Source organism: Protopterus annectens, chromosome 10.part0 (assembly GCF_019279795.1).
Source record: "Protopterus annectens isolate FY-2018-M chromosome 10.part0, PAN1.0, whole genome shotgun sequence".
NCBI classification, from domain to species: Eukaryota; Metazoa; Chordata; order Ceratodontiformes; family Protopteridae; genus Protopterus; species Protopterus annectens.
In genome coordinates this window covers 460876656-460893219 of record NC_056744.1, presented here as the reverse complement: position 1 = coordinate 460893219, position 16564 = coordinate 460876656, and the positions used below count along the sequence as shown (strand labels likewise).

The 16564-nt window shown below is 37.9% G+C and overlaps 1 protein-coding gene across 1 annotated transcript in view; it reads left to right on the top strand.

Moving 5' to 3' along the window:
• The first annotated feature begins 4486 nt into the window (after positions 1-4486).
• The window catches only part of LOC122813185 (von Willebrand factor C domain-containing protein 2-like), an 89316-nt gene continuing 77238 nt past the window's right edge, over positions 4487-16564 (top strand). The window contains exon 1 of the mRNA XM_044085358.1: positions 4487-5879. Within this exon, the coding sequence (XP_043941293.1) occupies positions 5514-5879 (366 nt within the window). The 5' untranslated portion in view covers positions 4487-5513. The remainder of the gene's footprint in view (positions 5880-16564) is intronic.

Here is a 16564-nt window from a genome sequence, read left to right as displayed (position 1 = left end):
TCAATCCAACATTACATAAATTAACAAATTCCTGCCTTCTCTTAAACCTCACTGCTCCTTGTGAACATTATTCTGCATGCATTGTTTCACAATTTCAATTTATTTTCATGTAATTTTTTTCCTTTCATTTCCTAAAGATCCCACTTCCAGTTATTTTATCTCTCTTAAAATACTCAGTACTTCAGATACAGTTGGTTTAAACTTTGATTTCCATTTTCTAGTAATTGCCTTTTTTGGCAGCCAACAGAATTAAACTTAATAAGGCCTTACTATGTCTATGCAATTCACATCCTGTGTCCTATCTCAAAATAAGCATTTATTTTCATACAGCCATTTGCTCACCCAATATCTTTCGTAGAGTACTATTGGATTTTTAAAAAAATCTGCCAACTTATTACACTCCCAAAACATTTGTTCCCAGTTGCCTCTTCTCCATCACACCTCCAACATTTCTTATCTATCTGAAGAAACATTCTTTAGAAGTCTACTTGTCATTTAAAAATACCTTTGCAAACACTTCAAAGCAAAGATTCTATCCCTTCTGGACTTTGTTGCATACTTGGGAGGCATACAAATGTCCTCCCATCGTTCTCTTGTAAATTGCTTTTCCAGCCTCTTCTGCTTGATTCTTATAATTATCATGCAAAATATTTTATATGACAAACTAATTGGTCACGGTTATTCCTGAACATATGTCGTTAATAATTTTCTTACTAGTATTGTAGACTCAGTATTGTTCCAACCTGTTTCTGGTTAATTCATATCCCAGGATACTATTTTTTTTCTCACAAGTGTTTTATGGAAGAAATGTTTTAATTCCTCTGGGTCATCAGCACTTGACTCTTATGGTGTATGCACCCCAACAATTATAATCTGTTCCAGAGTTGTCTTTATTACCACTGTTACATAATCTATAATAATGGTATTATTGTCAAAGATATAATAATCACAAGTCTCATAAAATCTTTAATCCCTATCACAACACCTCCATCTGATTTTTGTTAGACTGTCTATTACAGAATAAAATACAAACCCTGAAACAACTGGTTTCCAGTCATTGTTCCTTAACCATGTTTCACAAACAATGACATAAATCTTGTGTGAGTGTAGCCTATAAAAATATATTACTAATAGTCCTAGAATTAAAACCACCAGAGATAAATCAAATTTTGCTGTCATTTGTTAAATTTTTGACATGGCAACAATCCTGTTTTAAGCCAGTCAAATATTGTAATATATTGCTGCAAAAGTTCTATTTCCTTGCCTTGACAACTGCATGCCATCATTTCTCAATACACATGTGTTAAAATTAGGCTTGGGTGCTCTACACATTTCAACTTTTGAAAACTGTCTGTTTCTTTCATGTAGGCATTTACCCACTCCCCCCAAAAAAAACTGTTTTATTTTATTCTCACTGACTTGATTCCTCTTTTTGAATGTAATTTGTAAAAAAAATATGCCCTCAAGCCTTTATAAGCTATGTTATTAAAGAGGACTGAAAGTTCCCTACTAACAGTCAACAAGTCCTTGAAGATGCGATCATTTAAACCAACATGAATAAAAATAGGTCCATACTTCCTTACATTAAGGCATTTTAAGGCCACACTCATACCCTGTACTCTTGCTCCTAGCAAGTATATCATTACTGGATGTTAATTACCTTCTCTACAAATGTAATTATCAGCTCCTTTAATAATTGAATCTCCAATAAGCTGTCTTTCGGCTTTTCCCAGTTAGGGGTCGCCACAGTGGAACTCCGGTCCGCTAATGATTGGCAGTAGAGTTTTACGTGTTGGCTTGCCGGGCCTAATGCACAGCCTTCAGCGAAGGAACGCCCATTCATGCATGTCGACACACAGAAGACGCTCTAACTGAGAATCGAATGTGCAACGTCTAACTGCGAGGCGACAACGCTACCGCAGCACCACCACCGCAGTTTTTAATAATTGAATCTCCAATAATAGTAAATAATTTGAAAATTTCTAATAATTTCTGAAGAATCTTTCACCTCTAACTCAGTAACGTCTGCTCTTTCAATATGAATGCTAAGACTTTTATAAAAGACTGATAATATTTAAAAAGTTGCCAGTAAAGGCATCAATCCTCTATATGCAAAATGTGGAAATGAAGAATCACGTGTAGGGAGGATGAAATGATGGAATATTTTTTATCAAATGCTGTAAAGTGTTTTGGAATAAGAAAAAGAGGCTGTGAGAAAGAGAAAGGCTAGAAAAAATTGATTTGAATATGATAACGTGAGTAGTACTGGAAAGTATGTAAAGAAAAAAGCATAGATCAAATGGAAAAGTTTTTTTTTTTTCTTGTGAATGCTTTATGTGGAAGATTACATGTAGGGAGATGCTGTATAAAAATGTGATGCGGTAAATCCTTTGATACAACTGAAGTGTTTGGTGTGGTTTAAAGGGTGGAGTGAAAAAATGATTAATTTTTTTTTTTGGATTTTTTGTTTCATTTCTTTTGACTGTGTGCATAATATGGCAATATAATTATTGCACATTAGTTGTGTGTGATTTTTATATGCAAATTTCAGTAAGTACTGTGGGATTTTTTATATACACCTAAGCTATCTCCAGTTCAGGCAATTAAGACCTGTCTTATCCAAAGTATGACACACTTGGTGGTGCAACCAGTATTTTTGTAGTGTACAGAAACCTGGAAAATGAAGGCAGATCAGTTGAGGAAGCTAGATGTGATGGTGATGAAGTGCCTGAGATAGGTATTAGGATGCACACTGTGGGACACACAAAGAAAGTAGGACATCAAAGCAGTAGAACAAGTAGATCCAATTGCAGTGAAGGTCAAGGAGAACAGATAGTGGTGGTTCGGGCATGTGCAGGAAAGCAGAAGACATTCTGGTGAGGAATTTTGGGACAGATGAGAGGAAGAGTGTCCAGCAAAGAGGCAGAAGGATTATGTGAGAGAGGATCTGTGACAAAGAGAGAGAGTGATACTTGACATAACACCCCAACCCCATGTAGAAAATGGGGGAAAGGGGTTGATGATTATGTTGATTCATGAAGTCCATTTCTGGAATTCCTAGGGTGCAATATTTACTACAGAGGATCCCACAGTAATAAAAAAAGGCTTGAAAGGGTGAATTTTGCAAAGCATGGTGCAGGGAAGTATTGGTGTACAGTTCCACATATCCTGGTTACACCCATAGTATCCTGTCACGACTAAATTCAAGCATGCAAGTTTGGCCAAAACTGGGACCTACAGGTCTACATGACAGGAGCCTCACAGACATTGGTAATAACAGGGTTTGACAGTTCGGGGGCAATGTGATTGTTCATTTGGCTGCCCTGATTAATATTCCCACAAACCTTCCCTTTGTAGGGAAACCCACCCAGTTCTGAAAATTCATGAAACTGACATTTTAGTCAACTGTTTAATTGGCTAAATTGCCCCTCGCCCAAAGGATGCATGACAGCACCCAACTTATTCCTATATCAGTTGTGTGTGTATTTGGTGAGTGCAAACATTGTCTTTCCTTATCAATTGTTTGACAGTGTGTGACAGATGGAGAAAATGTGTGTCATTATCAGTCTGTATGCTGGAAGTGCACAACGTAGTAAAATCAAGTACATTAATGTATTAGTGTTTGAACGTCACAGGAGTTCATAAATTATTTGAATGTATGTTTTTCATTTTATTTTTCATCATGCAGTGTGGAAATCTGCCATCTCCCTGGAGTACACAGTTCTTATGTGAGCCAAAATGACTACTCATAAGGTATGACACTTGGCTGTCTTTGAATTTTGAGCTATTAGTTCTGAAGGTAACTTCGGAAAGAACAAAAATACTTTCAGAAATATAACGCACTACATAAACAACAAGAGGCGTTGTCGCCTCCCAACCAGAGATTGTCAGGTTCGATTATCGGTTGGAGTCCCTTAAGTGTAGATTCTGCATGTCCTGCCCGTGTTCGCGTGAGTTTCTTCATCTAGGGTTACCACCTGTCCCACTTTGAGATGGACAGTCCCTCTTGGGCAGTTGTGTCCTGACAAAAAATATTAAAAAAGGGCAAATGTCCTGAGATTGTATGACATAATTATGTCCCATGTTTTATGTAATAGTTGCATAAAATAGTTATTTCTGTATCTAAAATACCTAAATGTTACAAGAAACATAATAAGCAACTAAACTGCTACAAGAATAAGCTTTTATTTAGGAAAAAAAGTTAAGTTCTATCCTTTGTACTGACCGTGGGGTTATGTGTCGGATTGTAAAATGTGATGTATGTCCCGAAAATGTCCCACTTTGGCCATTTGAAAAGGTGGCGACCCTACTTCCTACATTCCAAAAACACGCACAGGTGGCTTGGGCCCCTAGATGTAAATGGTTGGTACGCTCTCCGAGGAGGGTCCGGTCTCGGGCTAGATCGAACACGTAACCAACGCGAGTGCTGGAGATCACAATGCTAAAGGCAAGGCGTGACTACGAGAGACAAAGATAATAAATATAGTCTTACTTTTTTTACTCCAGTTAATAACTGGCAATTATTAGACTAGGACGTGGCTAACATATTATACGGAGTAACATTCTTTAGAGTTTGACTAAGAAAATGGAATTTATTATCACAAAATAATGCTTCACATAAAGTCGGACTTTTGTCCGAGAACTGACCGCTAAACGGTTGTGGTGGAAAGTACCGCTCTCCTCACACCTCCCCTATGCCTCCCCCACTGGCTACTGGTACAAAGGGGTTGTAAAAACATCACATGCCAGAGAAGCTTTCAGTACCGGGAAAGGCAGACAGTGGGAGGAGTGCGTTTCAAAAGGCGTCACAACATTAAACAGCGCTCTGCTACATCTGGTAACTTAGTATTTCACGGACTTTTCGTTAAAAGACGGTACAAGTCCTCCTGCAGAAACGTTTGTATAATTGTACTACGTTGTCAGGCACGTTTGCACTGGAAGCAGCGTTTGTGTTCGGCGCCTGGTTGCTGCGCTGGAATCATTTTGTTCATAACATTTCCCCTCTTTTTGACTGTAAATTTTCATCTCTCTTGTACTAACTGCAGTACTTTGTTTCCAGAGTTAACTGTATAATCTGATAACGGTACCCCACTTTGGAAACAAGGTTTCCAAAAGAACTAGATTAAAATCTGCAAGGGTACCATATATACATGCTGCTGTGTTTCGCCCTGGGGAGACAGTCTGCATCCATCTTTTGTACCATTGATGCTGAATAGGTGAAGAAGTCGCAGTGCTACGTTTAACACAATCCGGCTGACGGGCGAGTGTGCAAAAGTTTAAAAGTCGCATGCAGCGGGTGCACAGGAGGGCGAGCATGCATTCAGAAGTGGCAAACAAATGAAATACTGGACCACACAAGCTGGCAGCAAACGATTTTGTAGTTATCGGTAACTTGTGGAACTGCTAAACATCCAGGATTACTCTGTGTATTCACCGCAACGTGAAGAAGACGTCTCTTTTTCCACTTTGGGAAAAGCACTGCACTCACTTGTTGGTGTGTGCGCACTTTGTAAATGCAACATTTTAAAGTAAGCAGGCATCTGATCATGCAGTCCATACAAAAGCAGCTGCCAGTGGTATTTGTGTTACTATACGTTCTTGTGCAAGGTGGGCTAGCTGTCTCGGTGCCGGGGCAGGTAACTACATGCGAAGCAAATGGCAGCACTTACTACGTGGGGGACTGGTATTTCCTAGATTCGGATCACTGCATGCAGTGTGAGTGTACAGAGGAGGGAGCGGCTTGTGCCCGCACGGAATGCACTGCACTGCCCCCGGCCTGTATCTACGTCAGTCACTACCCCACCGACTGCTGCCCCAGGTGTGAGAAGATCGGCTGTGAGTACAGAGGAGAGGTCTACGAACTGGGAGAGCCCTTCCAGGTATGCTTGTGTCCTGTCCTTTATTATTATTTACAGTTAGACACCCCCACAAGAAGCTTCTTATGTGGTAGCTATAGTTAAAATGAATAAACAAGTCATAATCCCACCTCTCAATAAAAATTAGGGACAAATCCAGAAATAAGCAGGATTCAGGAACAATCAGGGGCACTATTAAAATAGCAGTATAAACTTGAAACATTGAGTATAAGAGAATGTGAATTAAATAAAACTGTATAAGACTGATTATTGCCATTACTTAACAAGTGTAATTCCTTTTCCTCCAAAGGTCAGCGGTTTTAGTAGGGATTAAAAGGGACATACCTAAAATTTGAGTCAAAATCAGGGACATTACTGATAATCAGGGACAGTTGTACCTCTCAGTCTCTGAGAGCAAGAAATCTTGACAAAGCCATAAAGAAAAGTGGAACAAAGGCCCAAAAAGAGACATTTTTAAATATTGCTCTTAAAAACTTAGAAAGTTGATAGAATAACAGGTTTTGCACAGGAGCGGCCCTGGGTCAGCTGGTGCCCTAGGCAAAATGGCTCCACGGCGCCCCCCAACACATTACCTGGTGCCCCCATCCTGGTCTACCTACACCAAATAAATACTGGAAAAGTGCCCCTGCTAGACCTGCGCCCTAGGCAGCCACTTAGTTGGCCTATGCCTAAGGCTGGCCATGGTTTTGCATTAGCATGGATTTTTCTGAAGGCTATGAAGTTTGAAACTCAAATGTCTGTCATGTTTTTCTAACTTCAGTCTTTAATAATTTGCCACTTATTTGCCAGAAAACCACAATTTTATGAAAAACAGCCCAAAAATATGAAGCAAAAATCTGGACATTGTGTGAAAATCTGTACAGTTGAGAGGTGTGGCTGACAGTTGGGAGGTACTTTCTTTGATCCGAAGAAGTCTAAATTTCAAATAATGTTAGTGAGGGACGTTACTTGTTTGAAAGTGGTAAAACTTCGATTTTTACAGTTAAAGTAATTCCAAGGGTTTGTTATTTTAATTTCTGCACACAATAATAGCAAGTATGTGTGACCAGTACTCCATGACAAAAATTAAATTGTGAGACAAAGTTTGTTTTTATCATATGCTAAACCCTCTGCCCTGGCTCAAATGGATTCAGAGCCAGTGTTAGTATTTTAGGACCCCTGGCAAATGTCAAGTTCGGGGGAAGCTGCACATTTCCAGGCTATATGTCACCCTGTCACTGCCACCCCTCCTAAGCAACCTTTTAATTCATGCTGTAAACTTTTAGAAGTAGTATGCACAGTCTGACCTGCAGCTACAGTGTTTTTACGTTACAACAGGCCTATATACCACACTATGTTGGCCCATCTCACAAAGGGACATTCCCAGTTACTGGCATTTAGTTGAAACAATGATACATTTCAACAACCCTATGTAAAGGGCTGGATTTAGGTGAAATGGGACCCTAGACCCTGCCTACTGTTTCATTCTCCCGAAACATCCACCAGTGCTCCCCCAAGTTTCCCCACCCCCACCTTGGGCACTAAACACCATGGGCATTACTGTTTTCTTCCCTTTCCCCCATTTTGCTTTACTCTTCTGCTGTTTTAAGAAGCTATAACTTTCTATATGCTCTGAAGAGCATTTTAATTATTTTTCTTTGTACATAACCTTTTCATCTAGTGATGTCTTGAACAGAAATTATGATTAAGGAAAGAAATTCAATGTTGTTGTTCAACTTTAGTTTTCCTTGCATCCTTTCAACATGTTTCTTGATTCTGGGCTTTTGTTAACAAATTAAACATCTCTGCAGTTTTTTTTCCAGGCCTTCTTAAGTAAATTGACTGCATTTTTGAGTATTGTGTCTTGTCATCATGAAGGCATAAAAACAACCTAGCAATGTTTTACTTTACCTACTCAGCAGACCAAACCAAAAATACGCAGGGAAGACAAAGTGCACGGATCAAACCATTGTAATATTGAGTCCAAAAAGATATCCAGCACAAGGGAAAGATGAAAAAAATATTTTAGAAAGTTAATGTGGCAAATCCCATGAATACAATAAAAGCAAACCGGTTTTGGCTAAAAAGTTGTAGCCTTCTTCAGTGCATCAAAAAAACATTCATTAGGGCAAACCCTGACAGCTGCTTCTATATATATATATATATATATATATATATATATATATATATCTCAGTTAACTGAAATAATCCATCAATTAATTCAAACCAGAGCTAACTTAACTTATTCAAGCCTGGTTTAAATAAAGCACCTAACCTAATAATCCAAGCAGATTCTTTTTGATTTAGTAAATTGTGCCACGAAGCTTTACATAGCTTGTTCATATGAATTTTAATTTAATGCCGCGGTGGTGCAACAGTCGTGCTGTTGCCTCACAGCAAGAGGTTCTCCCGTTCAATTCTCGTCTGGAGTGCGGGGAGTGCCTTCTGTGTAGAGTCTGCATGTCCTCCCCATGGTTGGGTGGGCATTCGAAAGACATGCGTAAATGGGCGTTCCTTCGTTGAACGTCGAGCTGGAACCTCGGCGTTCATGAAAATCTACTGCCAGTCATTAGCGGACCGGAGTTCCGCTGTGGCGACCCTAACCGGGAAAAGCCGAAAGACAACAACAACATGGTAAAGGTGAATTTAGCAGTTTTATGTGTTAGAGTATGTTTGTAGAGGGCATTAGAAACCATTTTATTTCTTATTTCACTTAAATGTTCACTGACTTTATGTCTAAAAGGTCTGGATGTTTGTCCAACATAAAATGAAGAACAAAAACAAGTGGCCAAATAAACAATCCAATCACTGCTGCAATTTCCAAAACATCTTATTTCATAAATTTTGGATGTGTTACAGCTAGTAAATTCCTTAATTTGAGATACATGTATGCAAGCACTATAATGACCACAAGAAACACATCCTGATAGTATATCTCCAAATAGGGTTCTTTGTTGGCTGATGGATGGACTGCAATGTTTATAATGAGTTAAATAAGAGTTTATAGTTCTACCTCTACAATAGGAAAATAGACATCTGGGGTTGAGCATTCTCTTAGTTTATCCTGGGCTAACAAAATATCCCAATGGTTATTTATAATATTTTTAAATCTATTGGTGTTGGTCCCAAAAGTAGTGACTAGCCTAACTGGTTGTGAAATATGATTTTCAGCCCGAATAGTTCTGTCCTTGTATTGTAGCAGTTGGCACCTGTCTATTCGATCAACCTGATGTAATGTTCGAATGATACAATCCTGATGGAATCCGCAGCCTGTGAGTTAAATCATCTTGGCAGGCTTTGAGAGTTTGTTCGGAGGAACAAATACATCTAATACGTAGATATTGAGACTTAGGAATGCTGTTGTTGATGTGGCAAGGATGATAGCTGGAGGCATGTAACAAGGTGTTATATTCTGGAAATTTTCTGTATACTTGTGATTCCAGTGTATGATCCTCTTGTCTGGTTATAATGACATCCAAAAATGTTATTTGTTGATATTCAATGTGTAATATAAACTGAATACCCCACTTGTTGTCATTAAGGTATTGTATAAATCCATGCACATATTGCTCATCCCCCCACCACACCATCCAACAATCATCCAAATATCGTCTCCAAATGTCAAGCTGGTCCAAAAATATATTGTGATTGTCATCATATATTAGCTGTTCCTCCAAAAAACCCATAAACAGTTTGGCATAAATGGGAGCAAAAGATGCTCTCATAGCCGTACCTCGAACTTGCCAGTATGATTTTCCATGAAAGTAAAAGACATTTTTTGACAACACATGTTCAGTTAAACATATAAGGAGTGTGTTGAACCCAGGGGTGTATAGTTGTGATTTATCAAGCCAGAACTTAATAGCCTGTAGACCTGCCCAGTGTGGTATACTAGTGTATAGGGAGGTTACATCTAGTGTACATAGATACCAAGCTGATTCCAGTTGTGTAGCCTGAATGATATTAAGAAATTGTGTAGTGTCCTTCAACCTAGACCTAACCATAGGTAGCAAGGGTTGCAAATGTTCTGTAAGGAAGGCAGATAAAAGCTCAGTTAATGATCCCCTACCAGATACTATTGGCCATCCTGGAGGGTTAGTGGGATGTTTATATATCTTTAGTAGTAGGTGTAAATACTGGGGCACGGGATCTGAAACCTTCAGTTGTCTACAAACTTTCTGATTAATTATGCCTTCTTCTGTTGATAGGTCTAGGAAGGAATCAATTTCTTTTTTGAAATTCGGAGTTGGGTTAACTACCATGTGTATATAGAATCAGGGATCAGACAGTTGTTTCTCAGCCTCCGCCTGGTACATGTTCCAATCCATAACCACAATGCCACCTCCCTTATCTGCCGACAAAAGTGAAGTTCTTTTAACACACAATCCCTGAAAACTGAAACATGCTTATCCATGGGGGGCTCAAAATTAGATTTTCCAAAATGGAAACCAGTAGATCCTTGAGTATTTTGTGTATCTGAAAAAACATATTTTCAAATTAAGTAGTCTACAAAAATCATTAAGTTCATTAACCAGAGTATGTTCAGGTACCACAAAAGTCTGCACAAAACTGAGACCCCTATTCAATAGTTTAATTTGTACTTCAGAAAATTGGTATGAAGAGATGTTATGTACATTATTCACTGCGATACGATCTACTCCAACAGTTGTTGAATACTGTGTGTTTTTTCTATGTTTCCTGCCCCCCTACGTTTTTTGTGTCTAAAGGGTCTACATGAGGTTTCCTTTTAGCCACTGGAGATTCTTGGGTAGAAAAGGAGTCTAGATCAGTAGCAGAGGACGAATCCTCCTCAGAAGTGCCACTATAAGTCTGTGCTGATTTTCTAAGTATTGATCTGGGTCTTTTCTTTTGATTGGTTGTTTTGAAACCAGAATCTGAAAATCGCACACTTTTTTGAGTAACAAAGGGTTTCCCCTTTTCATAATCTGTAATGTCTCTTTGGAATTTTTGGGTTTTCTTCTTAACTAGCTGTTCTTCCAATATAGATAGATCTTTAGCCAAGTTACTTAAATAGCTACTGAAAAAAGTTTCTGTCTCATATATTTTGGCCTGTTCACAACTAATAGCAACCTCCCCTATGCATTTATCAATCATCCTTTCATAATATGCAATTAGGATATCTACAAAAAGCATGGATGTTTTATGTTGTGCTAAGGCCCAATCCTGAGAAAGTTGGTCATCTATCTGTAGCACCAGGGGTTGAATCCTGACTCGTAAACCTCGTGGTGTGATGTCCTTAAGCTTGCAAGCTTTAAATAATTTGAGGTGCCAAATATTGGCTGTATGTGTCCTCATATTTTTGGTCAACTTTTGAAGTAATAGGCCACAAAGATGTTGTGGGTCATCCTTATCTGCAACAGTGTTAGTGAAATTAGAAGGTTTAAAACCAAAAATCTCTAAGTTATCTCTGTTAGCTGATACACCTTGTAATAGCTTAGTAAGGTCCATGATGTTCAATAAATATTAAAATATATATCTGTAATTGAATCAGTTCTGTTATTCCATCATCAATTATAAATCAAAATGTTGAAGTAGATCTAACCCCAGATGTCTATTTTCCTATTGTAGAGGTAGAACTATAAACTTTTATGTAACTCATTATAAACATTACAGTCCACCCATCAGCCAACAAAGAACCCTATATGGAGATATACTATCAGGATGTGTTTCTTGTGGTCATTGTAGTGCTTGCACACATGTATCTCAAACTAAGGAATTTACTAGCTGTAACACATCCAAAATTTATGAAATAAGATGTTTTGGAAATTGCAGCAGTGATTGGATTGTTTATTTGGCCACTTGTTTTTGTTCTTCATTTTATGTTGGACAAACATCCAGACCTTTTAGACATAGAATCAATGAACATTTAAGTGAAATAAGAAATAAAAGGGTTTTTAATGCCCTCTACAAACATACTATAACACATAAAACTGCTAAATTCACCTTTACCATGTTGTGTCTTTTGGCTTTTCCCGGTTAGGGGTTGCCACAGCGGAACTCCGGTCAGCTAATGATTGGCAGTTGATTTTTTTGTGCTGGGTTGCCAGCCCTAACGCACAACCTTCAATGAAGGAACGCCCATTCATGCATATCTCCACGCAGAAGACGCTCTAGCTGAGAGTTGAACCAGTCAGCATCTTACTGTGAGGCGACAACACTACCGCAGCACCACCACCTTTACCATAATAGATAAAATTCATATGAACAAGCTATGTAAAGCTTCATGGCACAATTTACTAAATCAAAAAGAATCTGTTTGGATTGTTAGGTTAGGTGCTTTATTTAAACCAGGCTTGAATGAGTTAAGTTAGCTCTGGTTTGAATTAATTGATGGATTATTTCAATTAAGTGAGATATATATATAAGCAGATGTAAGGGTTTGCCCTAATGACTGTTTTTTGATGCACTGAAGAAGGCTACAACTTTTTAGCTGAAACCGGTTTGTTTTTATTGTATTCATGGGATTTGCTACTTTAAATTTCTAAAATATTTTTTCATCATTCCCTTGTGCTGGATATCTTTTTGGACTCAATATTACTTTACCTACTCCTCTTAACTTTGTTTTGAGATTTGTGGCACATGTAGAACTCCACATTACATGCACGTCTATATTACATAATCAAACTTTTAAAAGTTCGAACTTCATATGGTTGGCACCATATGATCAAACTTGTAATAAAAAAAAATAAACCAAAGAAAAAACCTACCTGAATGGTTTAAGAAGGGGGGCCAAGCCCTCCTGCACCCCCTGCTCTTTAAATATACTAAGTCTGAGATCATAAGCTCTACAGAAAAGACCAATAATCCAAAAAATGGTCGGAAGCAGGTCCACAAAGTAGGTGTGGTGGAAATCTGTCTCATCACAAAAGGCACAGGCTCTCGAAAAGAACTAACTACAAATTTTTTATATTTAAAGCTAATGCAACAACAGTGTGTAACACATCATCAAAAGTATGTCAAGTTCATCAGACAAAGCAATCAAAGAAACCCATTTAAATTAAAATAAAAGAGCTAATCACAATTGACAATTTTAAAATTTTTTTAAAAATCACAGAAATACTTTTTAAAGTTGTAACCATACCATAACAGTTAATTCTTCAACCAAGCAGCAATAAAATGCTATCTAAAAATATTTAAAAATAATGTAATCATATTTCTTGTATATAAAACTGATGTATGTTCTGTCTTTACACCAAACCAATGTAATAATATAAGAATAAAAATAGTAAAAATGAAGATACAAATAAGTGATTATATCCTGTCAGATTTTAATTTCAAATATGGCACAATAGATATTGCTTCATTAAGCCCTGGAAATCTGTTGGATTCCAAGAGGATCTGCCAAAATGTCTCCCTATGGGACAATAGTGTCTCCATGGAACCATTAGTAAGGTGGCAGCAGGTTTTACCTCTACAGTATACAGAAAGCCAACCTTTGGCATTATTAAGGGACAGATGGTTAATGACATCTGAGGACCATCTATTTAACAATGAATGTGACAAACTAACAACCATGTTCATGGACAAATTCATGATTAATTCAGTAAAACAAGAGGTTCTCTTAGGTAGAACCACAAGATTTAAGCCCATTTTGGGACAAGACACCTTAGGTACAGAGCAGGACATGAGTCCATCTAACAGCGTAGGACAAGAACTACTTTTTATCACAGAATATAGCGGTAATGTTGACCTTGATGTATTCAAAACCACAACTCTCAAAACTGTTTATAAAAAAGGTTTCAACATCAAGAGAATTTTAGAGATGGGGCCTAAACAACACCAGTCTGGTCAGAACATTTAGATGTGGACATTGTTCCCAGTGTAAACATATAATTAACAAAGAGGCAGTTTTTGTGGAAAGTAGAAATAGGAGGATTAGTTCTACAAGATTTTATAATTGTTTGTCCTACGGGGTTGTTTACTTGGTCTTGTGCCTGTCATGTCAGGCCTTCTATGTGGGTAAGACCAAGAGACAACTCCGTAGAAGGGTGTATGAACACCTCTACGATATTAACAAACGAGCACTCTATAAGCACAGTTTATTATGTCCAGATGCCACTTACAACTTTTTCGTCCTGGATTCTGTTATTCAAGATCCCAGGGGTGGTCCATGGGAGACACTATTGTCCCATAGGGAGACATTTTGGCAGATCCTCTTGGAATCCAACAGATTTCCAGGGCTTAATGAAGCAATATCTATTGTGCCATATTTGAAATTAAAATCTGACAGGATATAATCACTCGTCACTTATTTGTATCTTCATTTTTACTATTTTTATTCTTATATTATTACATTGGTTTGGTGTTAAGACAGAACATACATCAGTTTTATATACAAGAAATATGATTACATTATTTTTAAATATTTTTAGATAGCATTTTTATTGCTGCTTCAAACGGTTGAAGAATTAATTGCTATGGTATGGTTACAACTTTAAAAAGTATTTCTGTGATTTTAAAAATTTGATTCAATTGTCAATTTGTGTGATTAGCTCTTGACTATTTAAACCTGTGGGTTTCTTTGATTGCTTTGTCTGATGAAGTCATACTTTTGATGAAAACGAGTGTTACACATTGTTTGTAATAAATTTCTAGTTACTAGTATCTTTCGAGCCTGGTGCCTTATTGTGAGCTGACAGATTTCCGTACACCTACTTTGTGGACCTGCTTCCGACCATTTTTTGGATTATAAGTCTGAGATCATACTACAGTGCAGAAAAGGGAAATCTTCCCATTCCGCACTGTACGGAGATCTCCGTTGAAACGTTTGAACATTTAAAAGTTCAATCATATGGTGTCGACCATATGACATTCAAACTTTTAAGAGTTCGATAACATGATATAGACCCTTACATGCTGTCCCTGGTGATATGCATGCTTGATTACTTGATAATCTACTCCATGTACACTCTGTTACTTATCTTGTTAATCAGGAGGGGGGGTTAACCTCCTCTGGCTGCTGTCAATTTTTAAAAAAACTGGAGGGGGCTGATAAATTCTTTGGTTTGACTTTGGTTTTCTCAGTGTGTTTCTTTAAGTCGGCCTAAACATCATGGCACAGTTCATTACAGAAGGGGCATAATGACATAATGCAATCTGCCCTACAAGATGGCGTGATCATAATTAAAATGTCGCCATAACTAAATTAAGCCAGGGTTCACAGAAGCCACAGGGATATATAGATGACCTGGGATGCATTTTAGAGTATTTCCCAGCCTTCTACTCCAATGATGACGTAAACAAAAATCACGAGTAAGAAAATAATTTTATCTTTTTTTTTGTTTCTTTCAAGGAAGATTAATTTGTGCCCACAGCTTGATGTTTCAAAGCTGACAAAATAGTAGCTCATGGTAAACTAACAAGTCAATTGTTGAGAGGATACACAGATTCTATCTGAGAAGATACCTCTCAAACTCTGAGAGCAAGAAATCTGGACAAAGCCATAAATAAAAGAAGGACAAAGACCCAAAATAGGGACATTTTTTAAAATATTGCTCTTAAAAACTTAGAAAGTTGATAGAATAAAAGGTTTTGCATTAGCATGGATTTTCTGAAGGGTATGAAGTCTGAAACTCAAATGTCTGACATTATTTTCTAACTTCAGTCTTTAATGATTTGTCTCTAATTTGCCAGAAAACCACAATTTTACAAAAAACATACCAAAAATATAAAGCAAAAATCTGGCATTCTGTGAAAATCTGTACAGTTGTGAGGTATATCTGAGAATACTCCATGCCTCCTTAACCCACCCACCCCAAAACTTAAGTTGTTGCCAGCACATCCCCATGGTGTTAGATTGGGATGAAAGCAGAGGATCAAATGGCCACAGTCATGCATTTCAAGTGACTGCTGTCATACATGTACATTGCATGCCTCCTCACTTCTCACCCTTAACCCCCAAAAGCAGCCACATGTATATGTGCCTCATTTGTGAGTGTGAGGAAAGTGAAAAAAATGATTACAGTAATGTATTCCAGTTTGGTGCTCTTAGACAGTACATTGCACCTACAAAAGTTATATTAACTTTCTTTGTACACCTCTAAGGTGTGCAAGAAAAGTAAGTGAAACAATGACCACACTGTCTCCAGCCCAAACACTAACTGTAATGACCTCCTGTGCACAACTCTAAGGTTTGACTCTGATAAAAATTAAAGAAGTAATGACTGTGTAATCCCCAGCCTCCCCACATAATCTATAGACACCTTCTATATACACACATCTGAGTGGGGCTGGTTTTAGAGTAGGTGGGGTTGAGGGGAGAGGCCACCACTAAGTCCATGTCAAAATCCATTTATATAGTCTGGGGACTACCAGACTGGTATAAGATCCAAGTGTCTGAATGTTCTGTGATATAATTTATCCATCACTTTGGAAATATAATTTCTTGTTAACTGCATTTTTTTACCGCTGCTCAGAATGATGCACATGTTCTGGCATTGGACTGACTGTGGACTCTGTATGCTCTTAAGGGAAATTGCACTTGATACAGAGAGTTGCATCTGGAAATACTGTGTGTGTACCTGTTATCCTCTCAGTGAATGTTCCTTACAGGTGCCAGTGGTGAGGATTGAGGCTCCTCGATTACTGGGCCAGAGGAGGATCATCACAGAGTTAGTTAGGAAAGGGCGTGGATTACAGAACTAGAGATTAAAGCATGTGTATAAATTGTAATGGGAGGTAAGGTAGGG